General features: G+C 39.7%; 1 protein-coding gene across 2 annotated transcripts in view; it reads right to left on the bottom strand.

The window, feature by feature from the left end:
- The window catches only part of myo7aa (myosin VIIAa), a 204,974-nt gene that overhangs the window by 10,520 nt on the left and 170,492 nt on the right, over nucleotides 1-23,962 (bottom strand). For both annotated transcript variants that reach the window (XM_050073350.1, XM_050073358.1), the window contains 23 exons: nucleotides 17,318-17,410; nucleotides 14,303-14,397; nucleotides 14,030-14,114; nucleotides 13,614-13,832; nucleotides 12,489-12,596; nucleotides 12,082-12,291; nucleotides 11,606-11,812; nucleotides 10,647-10,823; nucleotides 9,831-9,920; nucleotides 9,596-9,723; nucleotides 8,868-8,994; nucleotides 8,433-8,552; nucleotides 7,353-7,526; nucleotides 6,587-6,814; nucleotides 5,860-6,027; nucleotides 5,134-5,251; nucleotides 3,822-3,948; nucleotides 2,996-3,165; nucleotides 2,526-2,716; nucleotides 1,801-1,925; nucleotides 1,353-1,510; nucleotides 503-656; nucleotides 53-208 (listed from right to left, as the gene is read on the bottom strand). In XM_050073350.1, the coding sequence (XP_049929307.1) occupies nucleotides 53-208; nucleotides 503-656; nucleotides 1,353-1,510; nucleotides 1,801-1,925; nucleotides 2,526-2,716; nucleotides 2,996-3,165; nucleotides 3,822-3,948; nucleotides 5,134-5,251; nucleotides 5,860-6,027; nucleotides 6,587-6,814; nucleotides 7,353-7,526; nucleotides 8,433-8,552; nucleotides 8,868-8,994; nucleotides 9,596-9,723; nucleotides 9,831-9,920; nucleotides 10,647-10,823; nucleotides 11,606-11,812; nucleotides 12,082-12,291; nucleotides 12,489-12,596; nucleotides 13,614-13,832; nucleotides 14,030-14,114; nucleotides 14,303-14,397; nucleotides 17,318-17,410 (3,428 nt within the window). The remainder of the gene's footprint in view (nucleotides 1-52; nucleotides 209-502; nucleotides 657-1,352; nucleotides 1,511-1,800; nucleotides 1,926-2,525; nucleotides 2,717-2,995; nucleotides 3,166-3,821; nucleotides 3,949-5,133; nucleotides 5,252-5,859; nucleotides 6,028-6,586; nucleotides 6,815-7,352; nucleotides 7,527-8,432; nucleotides 8,553-8,867; nucleotides 8,995-9,595; nucleotides 9,724-9,830; nucleotides 9,921-10,646; nucleotides 10,824-11,605; nucleotides 11,813-12,081; nucleotides 12,292-12,488; nucleotides 12,597-13,613; nucleotides 13,833-14,029; nucleotides 14,115-14,302; nucleotides 14,398-17,317; nucleotides 17,411-23,962) is intronic.

Raw genomic sequence — 23,962 nt, 5'->3', positions numbered from 1 at the left:
GCCACTTCGGTATACACTGATGTGAATAATTTAGTTAGGTGTTAACTTTTACCGTAGAGCTTTGTGCAGCCTCTGCATACAGTCTCCAGCGAGCGGGTGGTGTTTCTTGGACTGGAGGAAGCGCTGGATGTGTGGCAGCAGCACATTACTGGGAGGATATAAACCAGTACACAACCACAGCAGCTCCCAGCCTTTCTCCTCACTGTACCTGCAGCAACACACAGCTCATGTTCAGCTCTTGCACACATATATCTGCTAGTTCTGCCTGTCTGAATGACTGTAGATGCAGTGATGACTGAATGATTAATGCACACTGAACACAATTATAGTGTTTGATGAACATAGTATCTTCTCATAATATTTTGTAGATTCTTTAATACAAGCTTCACTGTAATATCTTAAGATATGACTCTAAATGCAAAGTGTGAACAAGAATTAGCACCAAGATATTATCATCCATACTGTAGTGCACTGATTTGACTTAGGGCAGTGGTTTACACACTTGACGTGGTTGTCAGTGAGCTGTTTGATGATCTGACAGTAGATCTCATCTTTCAGAGGTTCGGCCTTCAGCGCTCCTTCAAAGATTTGGTCAGTCAGCTCGTTGACGGAGCGCGTCCGTTTGGACGGGTAGTCGCCCATGTACTTCATCATAGGTGGGAAAAATGTCAAGGAATAGAACAACCTGATTAGCCTGAATACAAATGTAGGATGTGCATATAACTATCGTAAAACTTCAGTTAAAAGTCTAGTCCCAATTTAGCATCTAGTCTAGTTTAAGATTACAGACTGCAGTAAAGCTCATAAAATGTATTAACTCAAGTCTTAAACTTACTCTTCTAATATTTGGTTTCGTATTATTTTCAGCGACTTATGTTGCTGCTTTTTGTATTTATAGTGCTGTGGTTAGTATTTGTAACATTGTGTTATCTTTTTCTCTGTTAAAGCAAAAATATATTAAGAAAGAAGAAACACTGCAAAATATAATACAGCAATGTCAAATACTGCAGCTTAAACAGTCAGAAATGTTACAGTCTCTTGCAATAAAGTTTTTTTTTTTTAAATTCCCTGCAATGAATAAATCATATCAAATATGCTGCTCTGGGTATCTGTGTTGCACTTGCTGTTTCAAACCCGACTCTTTCACTTGCACAAGCTCACAGTTAAATTGGTAGAGGCACAATTAACAGAGCTAACTTGGTGATCAGCTTTGTCAGCGTAAGGATTAGATCCAGGGTGGACAAGGTCTAATACCTCAAAAGGGCCTGAGTGAGTTGGACCTCCTGCAGAAAATTTTGAAATGGTCAAAAAGTCAGTCTTAAACTGTGTCACATCAGCTGTTTAAAGGATATCTATGAAGGACATGCAGGCCTCCTGAGCCAGTTCCTCGTGGTTTACGACCTTCTTCAGCAGTGGCTGCTTCAGAGGCTCTCTGGTGCAGCTCCACATCTTGTCCTTCCCACGATTCTTAGTGACCATCACCCTGCTCAGGGTGTGTTTGGGAGGAGGCCTGGAAGAAGCAGGTTACATTTGTGATAAAATGTAATTTGTCACTCAGAAATGATGCAGAGAGCTGAAATTAGTCAGGTCAGGTCACAAAAATAGACATGTGTTTAAAGAGGCTCACCAGAAGAAACACAATAAAAAAAAAAATACACATAAAAGGTCAAACAAAAACTGAACTGCTACATTACTGCATGTGTACATACCTGTGTATACTCTTAATAGAGTTCACTTGTTTTTAATTTCAGTGTGTTTGTATGTGTGTGTGTGTGTGTGTGTGTGTGTGTGTGTGTGTACCTGAAGTAGTCGTAGGAAAACTCTTCCAGTGTGTAGGGTTTTATCCTGCCGTCACTCTCCGGCATAACAAGCTGCGAAACACGAACCGACTCCTGTCGCTGGTCTGGTGTCATGGTTACCAGCGCCTGATTGGGGGGATTAAATTGGATTATTCATTTGACTGGTAATTCTGTTAAAACTGATTTACATGAATCATCTTCAAACAAAAAGGAAGAGCCAGATATTGTCAAATTAAACCCCTGTTGGCTCTTTGTCTTTCTTAATTCTTGGTCTTCTTCTAATATCAAGTTTCTTGTTTTTGTTTTTTTTAATGAATCTTTCCCTCTTTGTGTTTCCTTGAATGGCTCTTGTTAATTGTTGTTACTGATATAAATAAGATCATGAAACCAGTTCTCACTAATAATCAGGCACTTTGGGCTTTTGGCTGAATCAACTGAGCTTTGGATAAAGTGTGGCACATTTCACTCAATCTAAAAATACTTTTGAATTAAAAAAACGCTAAAATAAAGTTTCAGCATCCTGCAGCCTGAGCTGTGACACAGACACTGCTGTCAGTGCTACCAAAAACATGCAACAGCTTCTCTGCATTAAAAATAACAAGAAGAGGAGGAAGTCAGCGCTGTAAAGACGAGCCTCCTTCTGACAACAATGTTGCGCAGAATTCTTGGTGAGAAACAGAAGTTAATCTCATAAAAGCTCTTAAATGTTTATTTTGTTTTTCTCACCACTATTTCTTGCTGAGGTCGGGTCATGGTGGGCAGGACATAGACACAGTCAGCTGGGAAATCCCCTCTCTGACTGGTTCGTTCATTGACACCATGGGCCCAACCAGAGTTGAGGACCTGCTCGCCGGTGTCCTGGTCCAACAGGATCAGGTCTCCCTTCATGAAGCTCAGGAATGTGGACTCCTCCCCAGCTGGAAGGAGGAGTTGTACAGAGGTGAGACAATTAACTGGCATTCTTACTTTGAACTTCTATTTCTGTTCCTCCGTAAAAGTACAGTAAAGTAAAGTCAACGTGTTTGATGGATATCTCTCTAACATATAATGTATTCAAACAGGTGTTACAGACTGTTTCAAGTGAACAGTTTAAATGTAAACATTGTATTCTGCACACAAAAAGAGCCACTTTTTCTTTAGTTGAAACAAAAAAACATCACAAAATATAATTAGTACCCTCTCCGTTCAGGACTTACTGGGGTTGGGGTTGTCCTGCAGCGCGACCACAAACTTTGACCTCTTCCTCAGGCCCTCCAGGAAGGTCACCACTAGGTCCCGGATGTCCTCTGCATTGTTGGAGGTGAAAGTGTACTCGTCTCCTTTGATTGTCGCTAAAGTGAAACTCTGACTCTGCAACTTTCCTCCCCTGAAAGAACAACGAGTCACCCAAAATTAAATGACAAAATATGTTGAGTCATTCCTCTCCACAATGTCACTTATAAGCATTTTTTTTTAACTTCCTTAACAGCAGGATGACATCATTTGTTAAGTCCTTTCCAAAACAGTGACAAATATAAAAACAGTTTCCTGATCTGACACAGCTACACTTAATGTTTGATTGGATTTAGGGACAAAGACTTGGTTAAGGTTAAAGAATATCATGGTTTGGATTCAAATAACTTCTTGGTAAAGATTAAAGGGCATTTGATGTCATGATCAGAAGTAACAAATATTGACTTTCAGGAGGAAATGGACTCTACGATAATAATAATAACATAATAATAATCACCCCATGAGTTTTAATTTATATAACCATAAAGGTCTTTGACACTTGATAAAAAAACAAATGTCATTACGATGCATTTGCACAATGCTGACTAATGCTATTGTTCTTCTTGAGAGGATGGTCTCGAATAATAGAGGAGAGAGAAAGGGGAATGTTTGCTGAGAGAAGCAAGCTGAAATAGAAAATAGTGGGCTACTAACAGAGAGAGCAAATGTAGAAATAGATAGGGAGTGGATGAGGACGGGGGTGGACAGGGATTTGACTGTTGTGTGACTCCAGGTCCCAGCATGCCTCACCTGCTGCTGGAAACGGCAGTGATTTCTGGGAAGGAGAGCTCTAGAAGGACCTGCTCCTGCTCATCCACAAAATAAACCCCGGTCCAGTTGACTGCAACTATCAGGTCATTTTTAGGCAGACTGGGACCTGAGGGGCAGAGAGGAAATAAGAAATGTTTCACATCTGAAAGATTCACTGTCACAGAACCAGGAGTGAACTATTTCTGACAAAATCTCTAGTAATTCTGTATTTTACAGGTTGAGGACAATGAAGACAGTGTTTCATTTTCACTTTCAATTGAATCCAACTTAATGATAATGTAAACTTCTTTTACCAAAGTAACCATCTTTAAATCAGCACAGTGCAGGTCAGCTGAATATACAAAACTATGCACAATATTTTTAATTTTGTTTTATGATTAAAGAAAAATATGTTGGTGCTGCCATTCCTGTTTCTGCAGGCAGTTTTCATAATCTGCAGGATATTTTTCTTTTCTTCTTCTTCTTGCCTTTATGGCTGAGGCAGCTGAGCCCCACATGTATCCATCGTGTGATAATTATGATAATGATTTGGTTGCTGTAATTTGCAGGCCTAATGACCATAAAGCTTTGTGTAAATGTGCACGGTTGGTTGACTTCAACATATTAACCTCATTCCCACCCTATCCAATACTTGAATTTCTGTGTATACTTGCGAGTGGGGGAAGAAGTATTCAGATCCTTTACTAAAGTAAACGTACTCATACCACACTGTCAAAATACTCCACTACAAGTAAAAGTCCTGCATTGAAAACCTTACTTAGGTAAAAGTGTTTAAGTGTTATCTGTAAAATATACCTACAGTTAGCTAAATGTTCCCTGTCAGTGTTTTACTATCATGTCTGATGTTTTCCAAGTAATATTACTGCTACATTAATGCTGCATTTTACTGCTGTAGATATTTAAGGTTGTGCTCATTTTAACTCATTATATACTGTTGGGTAGTTTAATTTACAGCAATGCATCACAGTCTGTAAGATCATCACACTGTATGTAGTGAGTAAAAATGATAATATTTGCCTCTGAGATGTAGTGGAGCAGAAGTATACCACGTATTTGCACTTAAGTACAGTACTTGAGTAATTGTACTAAGTTATATTCCACCACTGGTAATTGTCTATGTTGTGACTGTTGTAAATTAAATGTCTGTGACACTAATTAAAAATATAAAGAATGTTTTTAATATGTCCAAATATGCCCTTTTCTCAGCTCAGCTGGATGACTGGATATTTTGGACATCCTTTGTGCCTCTGATCTGATGGGTTTAGGTGTAAAAGAGAAAAGAGATTTTTACCTGAGAACTTGAAGGCTTCGTAGAAACGAGAGAAGAGCAGAGGCCACTTGTGGCGAGAGAAGTCCACTACTTCCTCCTTCACCTTCTGAGGGTCAAACCTCTTCTGGGTGTAGATGCCCTAAAGGAGGGGGAGGGGGAGAAGGAGAGATGTTTTTTTGTGTGTTAATATGTAAAAAGAAAAAAATAATAATTATGAGGCGTCTTTGATGGCAGATGGTATTACATGCAACCAGCGTATATGCAAATATATGAAAATTGTTTCCTAATTATTGTCCTCTTATATGAATGCAAACAAACCAAACATAACATTCCCTGTAGATTTAAAGCCCTTAAAAAACTGTTCACAAAATATTAAAATACCATCAGGGTTCAGGGCGAGATTGATTTATTCGTCAACATTAGATCAGAGGGCAATCTGAAATGACTGTAATTGTGTTAATACATTTTATTTAGATGTAACTGCCATCATCAATGACATGTTCTGGACACTTCTTTCGTTCTTTTACCAGAACTTCACCATATCTCTGACTCTGAAATAAAAGTCTGAGGACCATATATGTCTGAACAACATTAATGCCAATCGATCATAATTTCTGATTTATTTCAATCTGGATGATGGATGATGGTGGAACAATCATTCAGAGAAACCCAGTTAAAACCTGCAGGTTCCCCTCAAGATAAATTAACTTGGAGGAAGCTGACAGACATTGTGCCTGTGACGAGCACCTTTTTGTGTGCAGCCATGATAAAATGAGCCCATTTCTCCACCGTTCTTGAGGTGCTGATCTCTCTGTCAGGGATGTAGGAGGGGATAAGACTCAGCAGGCGCTCCAGAAGGATCTCTGAACCGTAGTCGACGTAATACTGCTGAGAGGCCAGTTCTGCCAGGTCATCCTGGAGACACAGAGACACACAGATACTGGTTTGTTTGTCGTGTTCTTTCAATGATGGTGGAAAAACAAATGTAGAGGGAAGGGAAATGGCAATAATGAGAAGCAGACAAGTACAGAAGAATTTTTTTTTTTAATCTGAGGCAACTGAGAATTTCTGAAAAACATGAAAATGAACTTATTCTGTCAGAAATGTTATTTGTTAAATATTAAAGGTGAATTTTTAACATCTCTTCTTATAAAAGATAATGAAAAATGATTTTAGTCCAAAATGACAAAGTGAATTAGACACTTAAAATATATATTGATTCTGAAAATTTAAAGGAACATATTGTTAGATGAGAAGACTGGTATCACTTTCATTTCCATGCACTAAGTGTGAACCTTTAGACAAGAGGCAAGCTAACTGCTTCCCTTTGTTTCTATTATTTGTGCTAAGCTATGCTAACTGGACAGTAGTTTCAATCTTCTACCTGATTCTCACCCTGAAAGGGAATAAGTGCATTTCCCAGATTGTCAAACTATTCCTATTACAATAAAGAAGGTAACAAAGAAAAACGCACCCTGTCACAGCGGTACTCTCCAAACTTGACACCCCTGACAGTTTGTTGGTAGATGAGGTTGGTGGCGACCTGGTCGTCAGCAGGGGAGTGCCAGGGCGTGAAGATCTCCTTCCTGAAAAACAACCTCCAGGGGGCGTTCCTCTCTTGGGCTCCCTGCTCCTTCGCGTACTGCTCACACTGTGACACGGCGTCCATAACATGGTCGTTCCCACTACCTAAAGAGGAGACCTGCAGGAGGAGAGGAGTTACTACAATGATTGATTTTGTTTCCTTAGCTGGTGCTAAATGTTTTAACTGCTAGTTTGTAAACTCTGCCATTTATAACTCAGGGTTTAAAAAATAGAATATGGATTTATCAGTATTATTATTTGAAGGTATACAAATTATTTATGTAAATGTAAAGGATCAGTTTTGCAGCTGAAGACAGCTTTAGAAAGAGACACTTTGTCTGGTCCTTATTTGTTCAGCTGTTTCACAACCAAGCCTTCCTTTTAGGGTTAAGGTTAAAGATCCCCTCCAAACATGTTTTATGACACATAAAAACACTTTGAATAATAACTTATATCTGATGTTTTTTCCACAAACAGTTTAATAAAAAGTCTTAAATAAGCATCTACAGCTTCTTTCTAAATGAAAAAAAAAATCCAGGATCTATGAATAAGGAAATATTTTTCATTTCAGAAGTTTCACAGCTAAACACAAGATGTCTCCTGCTTCTAAGTTTGTGCATGTTCTGGAGGTTTCAGGTTTTCATGTGTGTACCTACCTTGTCAAATAGCGCGATGTATAGCGAGAACCCAAAGCGGTCCCGCAGGTTGATTTTGTCGGACAAGGCACTACAGAGCTCCTTGGCTGTGGTGGCCGAGTCTGTCAGCAGTGTTTTGGTCGTGCCATCCATGAACGTCACCGGCAGCATGATGGGCTTCTTCGACTTGGTGGCCTGGATAACATTTCAGAACTTTAGCTGAGTTGATTTCTAAATGAAGAGCCTATTGCTTCAAGCCATAAAATCAATTTCAGATCACTTCACAGTCTCACTCTGGACTACATCAGTGACCTGCTGCCAACTTGTTACCAACAGATCATTGCGTTCTGCCCACTCCCTCACTTTAACTTTTATTTGTTTGCCATGTTTCTGACTATTTCTTGCATCTATCTTTTGATGTGTGTTTTTCATTTTTGTGAAGCACAACATTTTGTATCTTTTTGTATGAAATATGCAATATATAAACAAAGTTTTATTCCTATTTATTTGTAGAAGTAGTCAGCATATAAGAATTTACAGCATTTAATGTGCCTTTCTCATAAGGTCTAGACACACTAAACTGACATCAAAGAACTATGGGCGATGAAGGTTGACTGTTGCGTCAGTTCACATTGCCTGTGTCCCTGCCAAAAAGTTGCACTTCAACACACCGAAGGAGACGAGAGCTAACGGCAATGCACGTGCGTTCTGTGACTGCGTGAGACGAATAACTCTCCATACCTGCAGACAGCAGTAGTCTGTATTCGGCATTCAAAAAGGGAAACCGGAAGACTGACAGGATGGTTTCAAGATGCTAGTTAGCCAGTTAGCTCATTAACAATCCAACCCGGTTTTCTCAGTCAGATCTACCTCTCGCTACTGAACGCGAGGCTTCAAAACATGAGTCCACAAACCACCTGGTGACGTCACAATAGCTACATCTATTAGTTTTACAGTTTATGGATTTTATTCAGGGAAAAAGGCAATGTTACGCATCAACTACTAATTTTAAACACAAAGAAAATGTAACAATAAAAATGCAATAATTAAAGTTTACATGATTATTTTTCTCAAATCAATTCTATTTGTGTGTGTTTGTACCTGCAGCTCCAACCAGGATGGCGGTTGTGTTCTTGTCCCATTGGCAAATGTTCGTCTCAGTCTCTCTTCACAATACGGAGCATAACCCGGTGGCCCGCTGCTGATGAAGTTCCTCAGGTACTGTAGGTAAAAAAAAACAACAACAACAACTAAAAACTGTCAATTCCTGAGGCAGCATCAACAGAGAAGCATCAGAAAACAATAATTAACGTACAGATAGTTGATACATACTGTAGGATCTGGCTGTACTACATTCTAACATCTAGCTTTCTCAAAGAAAAATAACACTCCTTGAATTCATCGTGCTATATCTATAAATGTAGAGGATCAACTAGGGAAACAAACACACCAACTGCTGAAATATACAATTTTTTAAGAAGACATCCTCACTCTGTGTAGTTGAATTGAAAAGATTGAAAAATCATAAAAGTTGACCTTGACAAACTTGTCTGAAGGAGCGAAGCAGCCGACGCACAGAGAGATGAGGATCCAGCCGCGAGCATGAGAACTCTTAGAGGGGTTCTGAGTCAGCTGCTTACAGATCTGACAGTAGATCTCATCCCTAACACACACACACACACACACACACAAAAAGATGTTAGCATTATTTGATTCAGTTTTAGCATGTGAAGTTACGCACTTCCAAGGACCATACAATGTCTGACAAAAAACCCTAAGCAGTTCAAAAGTTCTTTGAAAGAGACGAACAACAGCTCTACAATAACCCCTAGTGTGTTTGTGTTAGGGCTGTGTATTGGTAAGAATCTGGCGATACAATACACATCACAATACAGGGGTCACGATTCAATATATTGCGATGCGTTCGGATATTGTATGCAAGGTGATATTTTATGTCTTTTTTTGTGTTTACACTAGCAATGTTGTTGTATTGGAGTGAAAGAGTGGAATGGTTGAAGATAGACAACAACAGTGAATGATCAATTGGTCGGGAGTTTAAATAAAACACAAAATTAACCACTGCTATGAATCTATGAATGTATATTATTAATTGAAAATACTGTAATAAGTATAAAGTACTGTAAATATTCTGATGCTTTATCAATACAGTGTTTATTGATACAGTATCACAAAACATAAAATCTCGATAGTCTAGTGTACTGATATTTTCTTAATACAGCGTGTGTGTGTGTGTGTGTGTGTACCTCAGTGCTGGTCTCAGGATCCCATTGCCAATGATGAAGTGAAGTTTCTCCAGGTTGGATGTTGGTCGGTCCTCTAGCATGCTGTTGCCATGGAGACCATATTCACCATCATTAAGGCGCTTGGTGACCTGGAACGCATTACACTGTAACTTTTCTAGTTCTCCAATGTACCACCCAGAGATGAAACTGTCAGAGGGGTAGTTTTTATCATTCTCCCTGTCTCTTTGTCTCTCACCTCCTCAGTGATCTTGGATTTCTTCTTTAGAGTGAGGGACACCAGCTTGTGTCGCACGCTGTTCTTCTTGTGGCTGTCGGTGTGAGGCATCTGAAGGCAGAACGAGACAGAGAACAGCTCATTAGAGTATTTACACACGATCCATACTGTGACTCTGACGCTGAAGTCTTGAACCCAAACGGGGTACAATAAATAGTCAGAATGTTCCAAACCTGAAAAACTCCTCAAATTAGTCCTTATTTAACATTTATCATTTAGGAAATAGGCACTGTGATGACAGTACATGCAAATGGACAAGAGAATGAGATTAGAAATTCTGCTACTACCTGGCATATCCGTGCTAATTTCATGCAGGCTAAAAATGTAAAGTGGGCAACATTGTCACCTCACAGCCAGAGGGTTCCAGGTTCGAGCATTTTTCAGACTTCTGAAAGACTGGTTTACGACACTTTGATACCAATCAAGGCCTTATTTTTAGAATAATGAATTCAATGCCTTTTTAAATTTTTAAAGGATCTGTCTCCAGGTTAAAAGCTGTTTACACAATCTTGAATTTAAAGGAAAGTTGATCCATGACCTGCACACTCTATGAAAAACTAATTTTAAAAATCAAACAAATCAAACATTTTTGAACAGGGACAAGATGAAAACGTAGGAGTTACTGTGGATGAAAATAAATCTCATGTTACTCCATGTATTACTGGAGGAGGGAAACCTGGAGGATGAGCTAACAGCAGCACAGATCAGCTCCAGTTAATCGTTTAAAAACTCTTAGAAACTTAAGAAATCTTTTCCCTCCCTCCTCTTTTTTCTCACCTCCCCCTCCCCCTGCAGCGCCTGCAGTTCTCTCTTGTAGGTCTTCTTTCCCAGTGTCTCATAGATTTTGGTCATGACAGGGATCTTCTCACTTCCATCGCTGATGGCCGTGTGGTACTTGGGCTCTGGCAGATCTCCCATGAACCTCAGCACTGTGATCCACACCGCCAGAGCAGCCTGGGCCGGGACATGGAGGAAACAGTTTTAATTATCAGGATGAATGTTAAGGCATGTTTTGCTTGTTGCATCGTTGCCATTGGTGGAAAGGATAGACAAAATGAAAGATCACTGCAACTAAGACCACATTTCACATAAAGCTCTCTAGGAACATCAGGAATATGTTGGGCCCTTGCTGTGTCACTTAGCATCTGGCTAGTATGGATTCAGGGGTTTAAAACACAGCTGTGTATTACCTTATTGCTATATCAGTGTCCCAGTGAGCACAGATTAAACTGACAGATAAAACCCATAGGCTGTGTCACATTGTTTTTGATGTTTGGGTACAGTGTCTTAACGACAATCATTCAAACAATGGATTGAGTGTTTTGGGATTTATCAAGCAACAATATTGAACATTTCCTGGTTACAGCTTCAATAATGTAAAATGTTGCAGCAGGACATTCAGGCTTCAGGGTAGATTGTTTATCTTTCAAAGACTATCTTTCAAATCAAATACAAATATACAAAATCTTATTTTTGTAAGAATAATTAATTAATGGATTAACTAATATGTGATTTAATTTGTAATAAAAATAACTGTGGCAACCCCAATAATTCCCGATTTCTTTTTTGTTTGTTTCTTTGCAGACGCTTAAACTTTCATACATTTAATAATGCAAAACCATTTAAAGCTGACTTAACAGCCAGGTGTGAGCATCTTTCAGAGAAACAGCAACAATCTGCAGAGCTATTTAAAACTGGTAAGATTGTTGTAGGGTCAGAGGTCATAAGTGACCTACCAGCTGGTCTCCCTCGTCGTCATGGAACAGCAGAGGCTGTTTGAGAGGCCGTCGGACGTAAGTGTGCGTAGTGGTGCCCTGGAAGTAGGTGGCCGCAAACTTGGCGAACTTGTACTCTGATAAATCCTCCTCTTCGTCGTCTTCAGGCAGAGGAAGAGCCTCGTCAAGATCCTCCTCCTCCAGCTCCTGATGGGTCCGCTCCAGGTCCTGCAGAGGAGACAGGGCTTCAGGTGAAAACCTCCAGACTGAAACTTTGTTGTTAAAGGTTTTCAAATTAGAGTCTTCTCCAAATGATGAGACAATTCTCTTCTTTGGGCCTTTCTGAATAGTGCAGTCTTACTGTCCTGCTTATGCAATAAAATCATTCAGTACAAGTGTATCAACTATATGATTTGTGGGTTTTGTGGCTCTAACATCAAAAAGAAAATACTTAATTTTATCTCATACAGTGAGAGGGAAACCTTCTTTCGACTAACCTCAAAGCCGGCGGGAGCTTGTCCCTCCTGTCCTGGAAAGGAGGCCGTTGTCCCCAGGAAGCCGAACATCTTGTCCACCATGTCAGAGTCATTGACGGGCTCCAAACGGGCCTTCTCCATTTGCTCCACCATCTCCTTCTTCTTCCGAGCTTCCTCCTTCTCCTTCTTCTCCCGCTCGGCGTCCTCTTTGGCCAGCTGGGCCAGACGCTCCTAAAAAATAAAAATATCACATATTGTAATTTAACTTTGTTTCTTGAGCACATGTAAGCATACTGTAAGATCAGGGGAATATTTGAGAAAATAAACTCAAGATGCTCTAAACTTAAATGAACCAATACATTACAGTTCATTTTAAGAAGCATAAAAGGAGGTTTGGCAAATGTCAGAAGTCTTTGTTGAGCTCCCACCTGGTGTTTGCGCTCAGCTTCGGCCTTCGCCCTTTTCGCAGACATCTGATTCCTTAGTTTGGTCTCTTCAGCCAGACGCATCTTCTCTGCCTCCAGCCTCCTGCGGTACTGAGGGGAGAGAGAAGAGTCTAGTGTTAAGAAAGAATGACCGATGACCAAAACAACACAGGTTTGTCTTGCTAACATCTCAGTTCAAAATCAGATTCAATTGTATTGAATCTAAGTTAACAGCAACAGGAGTGTTGAGGGGACAGGGACAATTGAAGCGATGGTGGTAACATTAATGTGAAGGAATGAATGAAGTGATTACTGTGGACTGTTCTGGCTAATGACATTTGTCAATAAAGATTTATTTGGAAGCTCCGGGGCTGCAGGCAGGTAAAAGTTTGTTTGCTCGTAGAGGTACGGCTCACAATAATGTAGCGAAAGACGTCCCAAAAAGAGCCTAAAAGTCCATTTCTGCAAAAATTGTGTCAGTCCACATTTTGATTTCCCTCTCTCTGTCTTCTTCTCTTTCTCTCTCTCTTAGTAGTTAACAGTACCAACAAACTAGCTGGGTATAGGCTACACTGGACGACTGACTGATTAAGAAAAAAGACACTGATCTTGGGAAATCAACTCATGGCTCAAAGCATTCAAGGACACCTTACAAGACACAATTAAAAAAAACAAAAAAACAAGCATCAGTGTATCCATAGATCCTAAAATCAAACAAGTCCATAATATACAATAAAGGTTAATAAAAACAACACAAAAATCGTAATTATAAATATTAGGTGTATATTCGAAATTCATCTGAATGGCTGGTTGGGAGCAGCTGATCAGGCCATGATTGGTCCTTGCTCCCCCCCTGTACACTCTACGGCAAATGACACCCAACAAAGCTGAAATTCATTCTGACTCCAAAAATTATGCAGGTGAGAAACAGGCAGAAATCATAAAGTGGCAGCCAGCTTTAGATCCATCTCATCTCCAGAACATGTGTGTTAGCCAGTAGGCCCCATGTAAGCTCAGGTTTCAGCGTGTGACAACTTCATGGTCAAAATTGCTTCTTATAGCTGAATGACAGTTATTTTTGGGCAGATAGCCAACTATATCTATGTTCTCTGTCTCTGAAAAATGTACCTCTCCCTTCAGCCTTTTGTACAGCCGGCGAGCGATCATGCCTCTGGTGTAGGCCTGGATAGTGATGACGGCCCACAGCCGGTGTCTGAACGCCCGGCGCACCAAGAAGCCCCGACAGCGACCCTGGAAGCCTGTGATTCGCTGTCGGGCCACGTGATATGAGGCACACAACTTCCTGGAACGAACCAGAGCCTGGAGGCGAGAGAAGCCTGCTCGCATCTGGAGGGAAAGAGAAAAAAAACAAGTTAAGAAGGACTAAGATTTATTTTCAACCTTTATTTAAAATAATGAATTACCTAAACTGGGCTGCATCATGAATCACAATCAAGAGCACATCTTTGCCCCAAATGCTCATCTGCAGTTTTGTTTACACTTCTCTATAATTTACTTTGTGAAAACACAGAGATGCTCCTCACCGCTCCATAGTTCTTCCTACAGTGATAACCTCTCCATGTCTTCTGGATCAACACAGCAGACTTCCTCATCTTCAGGAAATTCGATCTGTTGACAGTAAAAAATATATGATATTACTTCTGTTTGTATCTTTACATGACAAAACATTTGATCATCAAGAAAGAAAACTGCATTTATCAAAATCTGATCAGTAGTTTCAGAAAGTGGCCCATGAGGTTAACCTCTGTTCCAGCTTCATCAAACAAGAGACTGAAAACAGGTTTTTTTAGGCCTACCTGTCCTTGAAACCACGAACCACCTTCTGGATGAGGATGACCTTGTCTGTGATGGCCTTGTCTCTTTCAATCTCCAGCAGCATGTCATGGTGATCCTACACAGCACGTGAGAGAACTCATAAGTATCAAACACAAAAAGCACTCTTTGTTGCTCTGATTCTTCAGCTTAAGATTCTATTTTTACATCTGCCTATTGGGATAAACAGATGGAAATTAGCTGTGGACTACAATCTGGCGTATTTACATATACTCATGTATTTGTTCATTAATATGCATTGTCCCTATTTCTAAATAAATAAATAAATAATAACTAATAATCATATTGCATCTACACAAAACCTTTTTTAGCCCAACTGTACAGAAACACAGTGTTCAAACTCTTAATATTTTAGCTGGTTAATAAGTGTAGATGACAACAAAAAACAGCAAAAGCCAAGAGCGTAAGCAAATGATTAGGCTTCACCCTCTGGAAATCATTACAGTCTGCACAAAATGTCATAGTAATCCTGGGCATCCAATAGTTACTGAGATATTTCAGTCCAGACCCAAATGTTGGACTGACTAAACTTAACGAAAAATGTGTATATCTGCCTTCCCAAAAATGTCAAACGTGGCCTTGGTCATTTGTCAGGACGCAGTAAACACAAAGCTACAGTTCTTCTTTTACCCCTACAAGCTTTTATCTTAAACTTCTTCTATCTCTTCCTTCTGTGATCTGTCCATCCATCCTGTTGGGGGAAGTGTGGGTACTGCCCTGCCTTCACCCCCCTGCACTTTCTACTTCCTGTTCTGCTTCCTGTCCAGCCAAGCTGTAAGGCCTGACAGAGACTAGCCTTAAAGGGTAACTTTGGTATTTTTCAACCAGGATCCTATTTTCACATGTTTCTGTGTCGACATGACTAATGGAAAAAGACAGTTTGAAATTAGTCCAGTATTGAGCGAGAGGAGTGCAGCCTGCAGCTGTAAAATAGACTACAATGTCAAAAATAAAAACCTTCGCACTCAGGGCATGTTTGCACTGTCAAATTACATCCATTATAAGTGTTTGTTTTTTTCACTGACAGGCTCAGATTATTATTCTAAAGGCCTCTGCACACTGAGTCCGCTTGTTTCGTCCAGAACTGTTGCACTTCTAAAAATAAATCTTCATATTGTGTCAATCATGTTTACACACTGACTCCAAAACTTTTTGGAACGGGTTGGATTTTTTGTGTTTTTTTGCATTAAGAGAGTTTGACCAAGACGCAGCAAAGCAAAAATATGACATATCTGCAACGAGAGAGAAAAACGGGTTGCACAGTATCTTTTAACAACCCAGACTGCCTACTTTCAACTGGTCAGATAGTAAAATACAGGTGGTTTATGATGGTGAGGAAGAGATTGTGGACCGCACACAGACAGAGAGAATGACAGTGTAGAAACACAGAGGGAGGACAGCTCAGCCCCTTCAGCCACAGTGCCAAATGCAAGGCGCCTGCAGTGCCTGTTGAAAGTGGTGACAGACAGGGAGGAAACTCCAGTGGAGAGAGGCAAGGGAGCAAATGTGTCTTCGAATTTTGTCTCGTATTGCAAATTTTCCACAAATAGGACAATAAAATACGTAGAAGTCAGTGTAAGGTTCCTGTGCATACATTTTTTTTCAGCTGATGGATTAAAGGAACACATACAAAAAACTAACTCAGTGTGCAAAAAGGCCTTTAGTGTCGGACAACTACACCTCTTACACCTCTTTGTTACAGAGTAAGATCCTTTTTGTTTAACCAGAAACAGCTTAGAAATTGACATCGCCAAACCCACCAGACTCAATTAAAATAAACAGTAATTTTACATAATTTTAAGATTATTTTGGGCATTACTGCCTTTCTTTAAAGGTTGGCAGTGTAGAGATAGACAGGAAACAAGGGGAGAGAGAGAATTAATATCAAGGTAAAGAAGAAGCCTCAAAGTACACGTAAACAAACTTTAGGCTAAAATACTTTCTACACTATTGTCTCCATGTATCTAAATATTCTCATCTTTGGTGTGTAAACACGTCATCGCTCCATCAGAACATTAACAAAACCAGCGGAAAAACAATATTACAACAGGGGGCGCTGTACAGGAGTCGCACTCTGTGAAAACAAACAGCTGAGCCTAAATGATCATCAGCTGATATTTTCACATAAGTTTCGGGAAAAGGAGTGACAGTGTTACCATGGCAACCAGCTACAGGATATGCCTTACCAGTGACTTTTGACCTCTGGACAACATTTGTCCTTACTGGGCAGGAAACCAAAACACACACATTCACACATATGCAGTAGATATATAAAGTTTAAACACACACACACACACACACACACACACACACACACACACACATGCAGCAGAAAACCAAAACACAATTCTTTCTCATCAGCAGAGAACTGGAAAAAAAATCACAGCAGAGCGTCACTACTGGGATGAAGTGGTTTATTCCCAGTGAGCTGCAGTTTAGCAGCTTAAACAAGGTCTTCCTTTGTGTTGAATGCTCAGGAAAACAACTTAATTATAACCCATACACCTGTTAATTAATGATCTACTCAGCCAATCATGTGGCGGCAACTCCGTGTATAAAAGACTGCAGACACAGTGAAGAGGTTTGACCATATCAGGAACAGTCTCTACAGTTTACAGACGGCGGTGCAGCAGGGTTTCTTATACATTTATTTTTATGTGGCAGCCCACGACTATATCAGCATTCACCACCATACATGAATTTTCTACTTTTGGAGCTGCACCTCCTGTCTCTCTCTCTCTCATTCTCTCTCTGTCGTGGCAGAGTGTACTCTGGACACAGACGGAGCAGCAGGGCATCAACAGCAGTGAAAGTGAAACTTAACAGTTTATTATTTCATACAGAAATAGCACGCTCTATTTCTTGGAACGACAGCACTCATTTTGTTGACCCAGCGCTGGGTCTTAACAATCTGCTGCTAAGAAAGAAAAAAACAAACAAAAAAAACTCATGAAGAGTTACATCTGTGCTGTGTTCACCTTGAGGAAGATCTTGGTCTTTCCCATTTGCCAGTCATCATCTCTGCCAAGCACCGCCTCAGCGATCCTCTGACAGGTCCCCCTCAGGTCCTCCTGATGGGCCAGAGACACAACAGAACAAGAGAGAGATTAACATGGTGTAACTTTCAGCTTGAGTTTAAAACATTAACTTATTCAGCCAGCTAGCAGCTCGGAGAGGCTTTAAGTTATATGCCAACATGCTCACAATGTTAATGTTGAAGAATACATTTGTTGATATATGTTGTTTTCTTATTATCAGTAAATCTCATGAGAAGATTATAATCAGTTCAGTTCAGTTCAGTTCAGAAAACTTTATTTATCCCGTGTGGGCAATTCAGTTTACAGCTCCCAGTTCAATAAATAAGAGCAAAAACAAATACAACAATCATTCATAGACATGCAACTTTTATCACTCAACTCTCAATTGTCAGTGGATCAGTTGAACTAATGGTTTCACAGCGATACCTTGTACATGTGCAAATATGCATAGCTAAATAAGTATTCGATCAATTAAAAGAATGAATAAATGGGATAGAGAATAAATAAATAAATAAAGCAACAAAGCACAACCCTACTCATTAAAACTGGCATTCATCAGCTTGATAACTGAAGGGATAAAAGAGTTTGAGTAGCGATTTGTCTTCCTCAGAGGTGCATAGTAGCGCCACCCTGAGGGCATTAAATTAAATCCACTGGACATGACATGGTCTCCCTGCTTCATAATGCATTTTGCTTCCTGGACCACACGTTTCTTCCAGAGCACACTCAGGTCTGTTAGCTGGACTCCAATAATCTTGGAGCAGATTCTAATTATCTGATTCAGACTGTTCTTGTCCTTCACAGACAGACCATTAAACCAACCGATAAAAGAGAACGTTAGAAGACTCAATAAAAGAATGATAGAAGGAACATAAAATAGTTTTCGAAACACTAAAAGAGTTGAGCTTCCGCATCAGGTGGATTCTTTGTTGTCCCCGTTTGACAAGTGACTCTGTGTTCTTGTCGAACTTGAGATGAGAGTCAAATGTGGTTCCTAAGTATTAATAGGTTTCCACATTTTGGACTGGTTCACCATGTATCCGGCTGTTTTTTGGCTTTGCACTATTATTTCTAAAATCAATGATCAACTCCTTGTTTTTGTTACATTAAGATCCAAGAAGTTGTCATCGCACCATTTGATAAAATCATTTAAAACCAAGCCATGATCCAACTGTGGATCCTGAAGAAGAGACAGCAGGGCGGTGTCATTGGAGAATTTAACGTGTGTGTGTACATGATAAAGAGTAACAGCGAAAGAACACAGTCCTGAGGGGAACCAGTGCTAGAAGTGTTGGGGGTAGTGTAACAAATCTTATTATTATTATTGATAACAGCTTTGAGTTCTTTAGTCACCCAGGGTTTGTTATTTGGGTACATGACAACAGTTTTAGATGGAATTATAGAGTCTACACAAAAATTGATGTATGATGAAACAGGCGGGTGAGCGGTTTGCTAATGCTAACGTTGTGAACGGAGTGCGGACGCAATGGTTACAGTTTGGGCTGGCAAAAGCTAAGGACAACGAACACAGGTGCATTTTATTGATGGCAGTTGGCATGCACAGAGATATCATGACTGACTAATTCTTAAGGGTATGTGTGACCAAGAAATGCATTTCTGTAGCACTAGTCAGTGGAAATCCCAATAAATGTCTTTTTCAAGATAAAACGGTACCTTTTAGAGTGGCCTTTTACTGTGACCATCCCGAGGCTTGGAAAAGGGAAGAAGTGCTCACTAACATGGATTTTAACAAATTTGCAACCAAATTTGAGACAAAAAAACTTAAACCTGTGAAAAATTAGAGCAAAAACAGAAGTGTTTAAAAATTGTTCATTGTATTATCACCTGGTATAACAGCACATTAGTTGGCATTATAGCAACAGGGAGAGCAGCTGACTGATTAAGGACACTGATGTTTTACAGTTTTTCTCAATTGCTTACACACAAATACTGGTACTTGAGACACAATGACCACATGTAACTCATGCACCAACCCCCTGAACCAATTCTGCTGAACTACAAGCACAATTCCTGCTTTACACTCAAATTGCAGTTCTAAAACACATTTTTTTCAAAACACTACACACAGTTCTCTGCATTTGGCACAATTTTCATGAAGACAATCTCTTGTTTCCACAAGGAACACACTGTCATTCAAAATTCTAAAGTTAATTGCCCTACTATGCACACTGACTCATCACATGGGCAAACACCTGTCACACAGTTTTACAATTAGCAATCAGAGCTTTAGCATAAAAGGGCAACAGGTGAGCTCTTCTGTTTTGGAGCAATGGATGCCAACATTGGAAACAGAGCCAGAGCCAGAGCCAGAGGAGTGAGAGTAAGAGGAGGAGGAGGACGACGAGGACGAGGAAGGCCAAGGACTGTAATCTCTGATGAGATCAGAGCCACTTTTTCTGCCTGGAGATGGAAAGTGTATGACCGAAATCCACAAACGCGTATACCCCTTCTCCAAGCTATGGAAGACGCATGTGGAGATATAGCAGCTGATGCTTTTCATGGCTGGATTCGCCATGCTAGGCGATATTTCCCCCGCTGCTTGGCCAGGGAAAACATTGCCTGTGATGTGGATGAGGTGCTGTGGCCAGACCGAAACAGAAGAGAGGATGCAGCATAGTTTTGTTTTGTTTTTTTACTGTAACTGTATACAGTAAATTCTTCTGTTGTTTTGTATGTAGACCACTGTATGTGCAACTTTGTGTTGGTTGGAATGTACACTGTGTACATTGTTTTTGTGGGAAAAATAAAATATATTTGTTGCAGTGTATTTGTGTGTTCTGAGTATAAAAACAATATTCTAAAATATTTTACAACACACTTATGTATGTACTGTCTGTAGTGTAACACTGAACAAAAAAAAGGCCTAAGTCATTATGATGAATGGAGAAGAAGTATTTTCCATTCATCATAGTGTTCAACTGGTTTTTATAAATGTCTATTCATATGATGGTTTGTGTGTGTCATTTGAAAACAAAATACCATTTTGAGAAGAAATAACATTGTTCTGAATGTAAAGTTTCATTTTGCAGGAGAATTGAGGGGTTTTGCCATTGTGTGTGTGTTTTTTGATTTGTGTGTAGAGTTCTGAGAGTACGAGGCATGCTTTCAGAAAATGTGTGTAAACAATTGAGAAAAACTGTAATGACTTGAGTGAGGAGTCCACGCTGACATGACACAAAAAATACACATTTTGGGGCTGATTCAAACATTTTTGGAGTCAGTATAAATGTGACTCTTTGTTTGCCATAGAAACATATACACTGTTGTATTCAGACCCCTTCACTTTCTTCATTGTTTCCCATCATCAATCTACACTAAAAACTCCATAATGACAAAGCAAAACCTGGATTTTAGAAATGTTTGCAGATTTTCAAAAAAAAAGAAAACTGAAATATCACACTGACATAAGTATTCAGACCCTTTTCTATGACATTTGAAACTGAGCTCAGGTGTCTCCCATTTCTCCTGATCTCTTTGATTGTGATGTGAATCCACCTGTGGTAAATTCAGCTGATTGGTGCAGCAAAGGGGGACTCGCACACAAAGAACAAAAGAGATTCAACCTAGAATCTGGATTTTTAAATGCTCTTTTCTTACATCCATGCAGACAGTGAAATAATGTGCAGACTCAGAGCTGTGCAGAGTGCAAAAGCACACAGGTTTCAGTCCATGTTGGACTTTCCTCAGTGCAACATGAGGCATGCATATTGAGTCACCTTATATGTGGGTTACTCAGTCAGTCATCATAGCTTGAATGAACACACATGAAGCCCACTGCCAGCAGGTCAAGTCACTCCAAACGCACTGAAACAATACAAAATCTGTAGCACTGACACATTGTCATACACATACTGATACAGATCAATGGTAGCTTGTACACTGGGTACTGGACTCGCTGGTAAAGAAAACAGGTCATATCTAGTTCTTCATTTAGGTCAGTGGGGTGTAGTGTTTTAAGGTAGAAGATATTTCTGCATCCACATTGCAGTAAGCCTTGCTCCATTTTCACTATATTGTTTCAGGATCATCACATCAGTGCCACAGAATGCCAGATCCCAAACACAATGATTTCCATCTATTAAGTTTCTTGCAACCGCTGATTTAGGATCAGCATGGTGGATGGCTACATAGCACTTATGTCCATTGATGTTTTATCTAAATTTAAGTTGTCTCTTTGTTTTGTTTTTTTACATTTAAAATGCTACATTTGGTCCATGCAAGATAGTCGACATTACTGGAGCTGCATGTTAGCAGTTTTTTTTTTTTTTTTTTGTACTNTAGCAGTTTTTTTTTTTTTTTTTGTACTTTATTTTTTTGTCCCAAAGCTTCCTGACTACCAGAGAGGGGGGCTAACAGAGGACAGTAACTAACAGATTTTATCTTATTACAAGTACTGTGGAAAATAATTGAAAATATTTAACAGCCTTTTTTCATTAAGAATAGTTCATCCACGAGGTTAACCTTCAAGGAGCAGTGTGTAGGATTTATTGGCATCTAGCGGTAAGAAATGCAGATTGCAACCAGCTGAAACTTCACTTGTGTGCCAAGCACAAACTCTGAGTTAGGATTCCTTAAGTGTTCATTGTTCAGGAGGATTAAGTGGGAGCCAAATTATCCGCAGAGGTCTCTTCCTCTCCACAGCAAATAGACCAGGTGATGAAAACTGGTACCAAAAATAAAAATGAAATTTAAAAAACACTGATCTGTAATATGAAACTGCTTTATTCAGTGTTTGGCTTGTTGCAAACAGGCCGTTATCCCATCACCTGCTAATGTGTGCTCACCTTTTTTCTTTGAGGCCCTGAGATTTATACATTCTGGAGGTTTTTACCAGGAGTGGGATTATCCGCATAGGTCTCTTCATTTCCAAAACAAATTGACCCCTGATTTAAACTGGTCAAAACACTGAATAAAGCAGCTTCATGTTAAAAATCTGTGTTTTTCCAACACTGTTCATCGCAGAGGGGCTGCTAACAACAGAATGCAAACTCTCTATCAAGAGCCAGTGTTTGGTTTGTCTGGGCTACTGTAGAAACATGGTACTGCAAAATGGTGAGCTCTGTGGACAAGGACCAACCTCCTATGTTGACATTAACTGCTCATTCTTAGATGATAAAAACATGATGATTCATATTTTTCAAGGACTCCCTTAGAAAAAAATATTCCATTTCAGCCAATATATCCTCCAAAGTCCTACACACTGGACCTTTAAAGTCTTGATCATGGTCCAGCTGCCTGCACTTTAGCAGCTCCAACATGTACATTTGGCATTCAGATAAATTGGTTATAAAGATATTCAACATTCAGTCTCGTGTCAAACATTCACATCAAGTTAACTCCATGTTCTATAAAAGCAGTTAATGTCTGTGAAAGGACTCACATTAATTGAATTTGCTTAACAGTTTTCAGCTCTATTAGGGCCATTCAGTATCACTAACAGAAGAAAAAACATCTTTCCAAACTGTGGAGAACCAGAGGCTCTTCGAACTCTTATTGCAAGTCTTCTGTTTACTATCGGCCACAAGAGGGCGCTCTTACGCTTTTGACCTCAGTCTGCCTGAAAGAACAACTGCTGCTCTGAAGCATCCTAAGTAAAGTGAAGAACTCGTAGTGATGAAGCTGCCCATTTTGTAGTGAAGAAGAAGAGAGGAGGCGGAGGGCGCTCCTGGTAGGCCGATCTGTCGCTTCCTCCATTAGTGTCAGCTATTGTTAAACCAATTATAGAGGTGTTAATGGACGATGGAGGGTCCATTGGAATGAAAAACGGCCTGCAGAGAGAGGAGATGGCCAAATGTGTGTTGGGGGAAAAATGGGATCTTAAAGGAGCATTACACCAATCAAAAATGCTTTTTTCCCACAATGCTGTATTTGCAAATACAAGGTTATCAAAGATGCTTATAAAGAGACAGGGTTGGAAACTTGATGCGTCATGGCCGAAATACAGAGCCCAGCCCTCAGCAAAGGTGTGACACAAGTAAATAAACCAGGTCACAGAGCATTCAAATGAACGCATTTGGTATTATTAGCACACTGAGAGATAAGGCAGCCATTGGAAATAAACGTAGGATAGGGACGATTCCACTACTGAAAAAAAAATCTCTAGTCAAAACTATTCGATTTTCGAAGTCCTGTTGGGAATACAGGACTTCGGATTTCCCACAGGTACTTGAAGGCAACGAGATTAAACGCATTTATTGCAAGCTTTGGTTGAAAGCGTCAGCTAAATAAATTTTATGTCTAAAATATCCCACATATTAATCACCATCCAAATATAACCCAAATACAAGGAACGTTGAGTGTAAGGTATCTTTTTACGTATCATGTTTGATTTTTAGATCTATTTATCTTTCCAGCTGAAACTTTCTGGAGGAGTTTTGTTTGGTGTTTGAATAAAGACTTTATGGTTTCTTGTAATGCTGCTGCTGTCAGACTGGATACAGAAGTTAAGTGTAAAGCAGAATAAAATGGACTGGATGAGTGCTTGTTTATTCCCATGTGATGGTTGCTTAGATGGAAATCATTCAAAAATAAACTTCTTAAAATCATTTATATATATTTACACCA

Source organism: Epinephelus moara, chromosome 2 (genome assembly GCF_006386435.1).
Source record: "Epinephelus moara isolate mb chromosome 2, YSFRI_EMoa_1.0, whole genome shotgun sequence".
NCBI lineage: Eukaryota > Metazoa > Chordata > Actinopteri > Perciformes > Serranidae > Epinephelus > Epinephelus moara.
The sequence above is the reverse complement of the archived record's forward strand: the minus strand, read 5'-3'. Positions and strand labels throughout refer to the sequence as shown.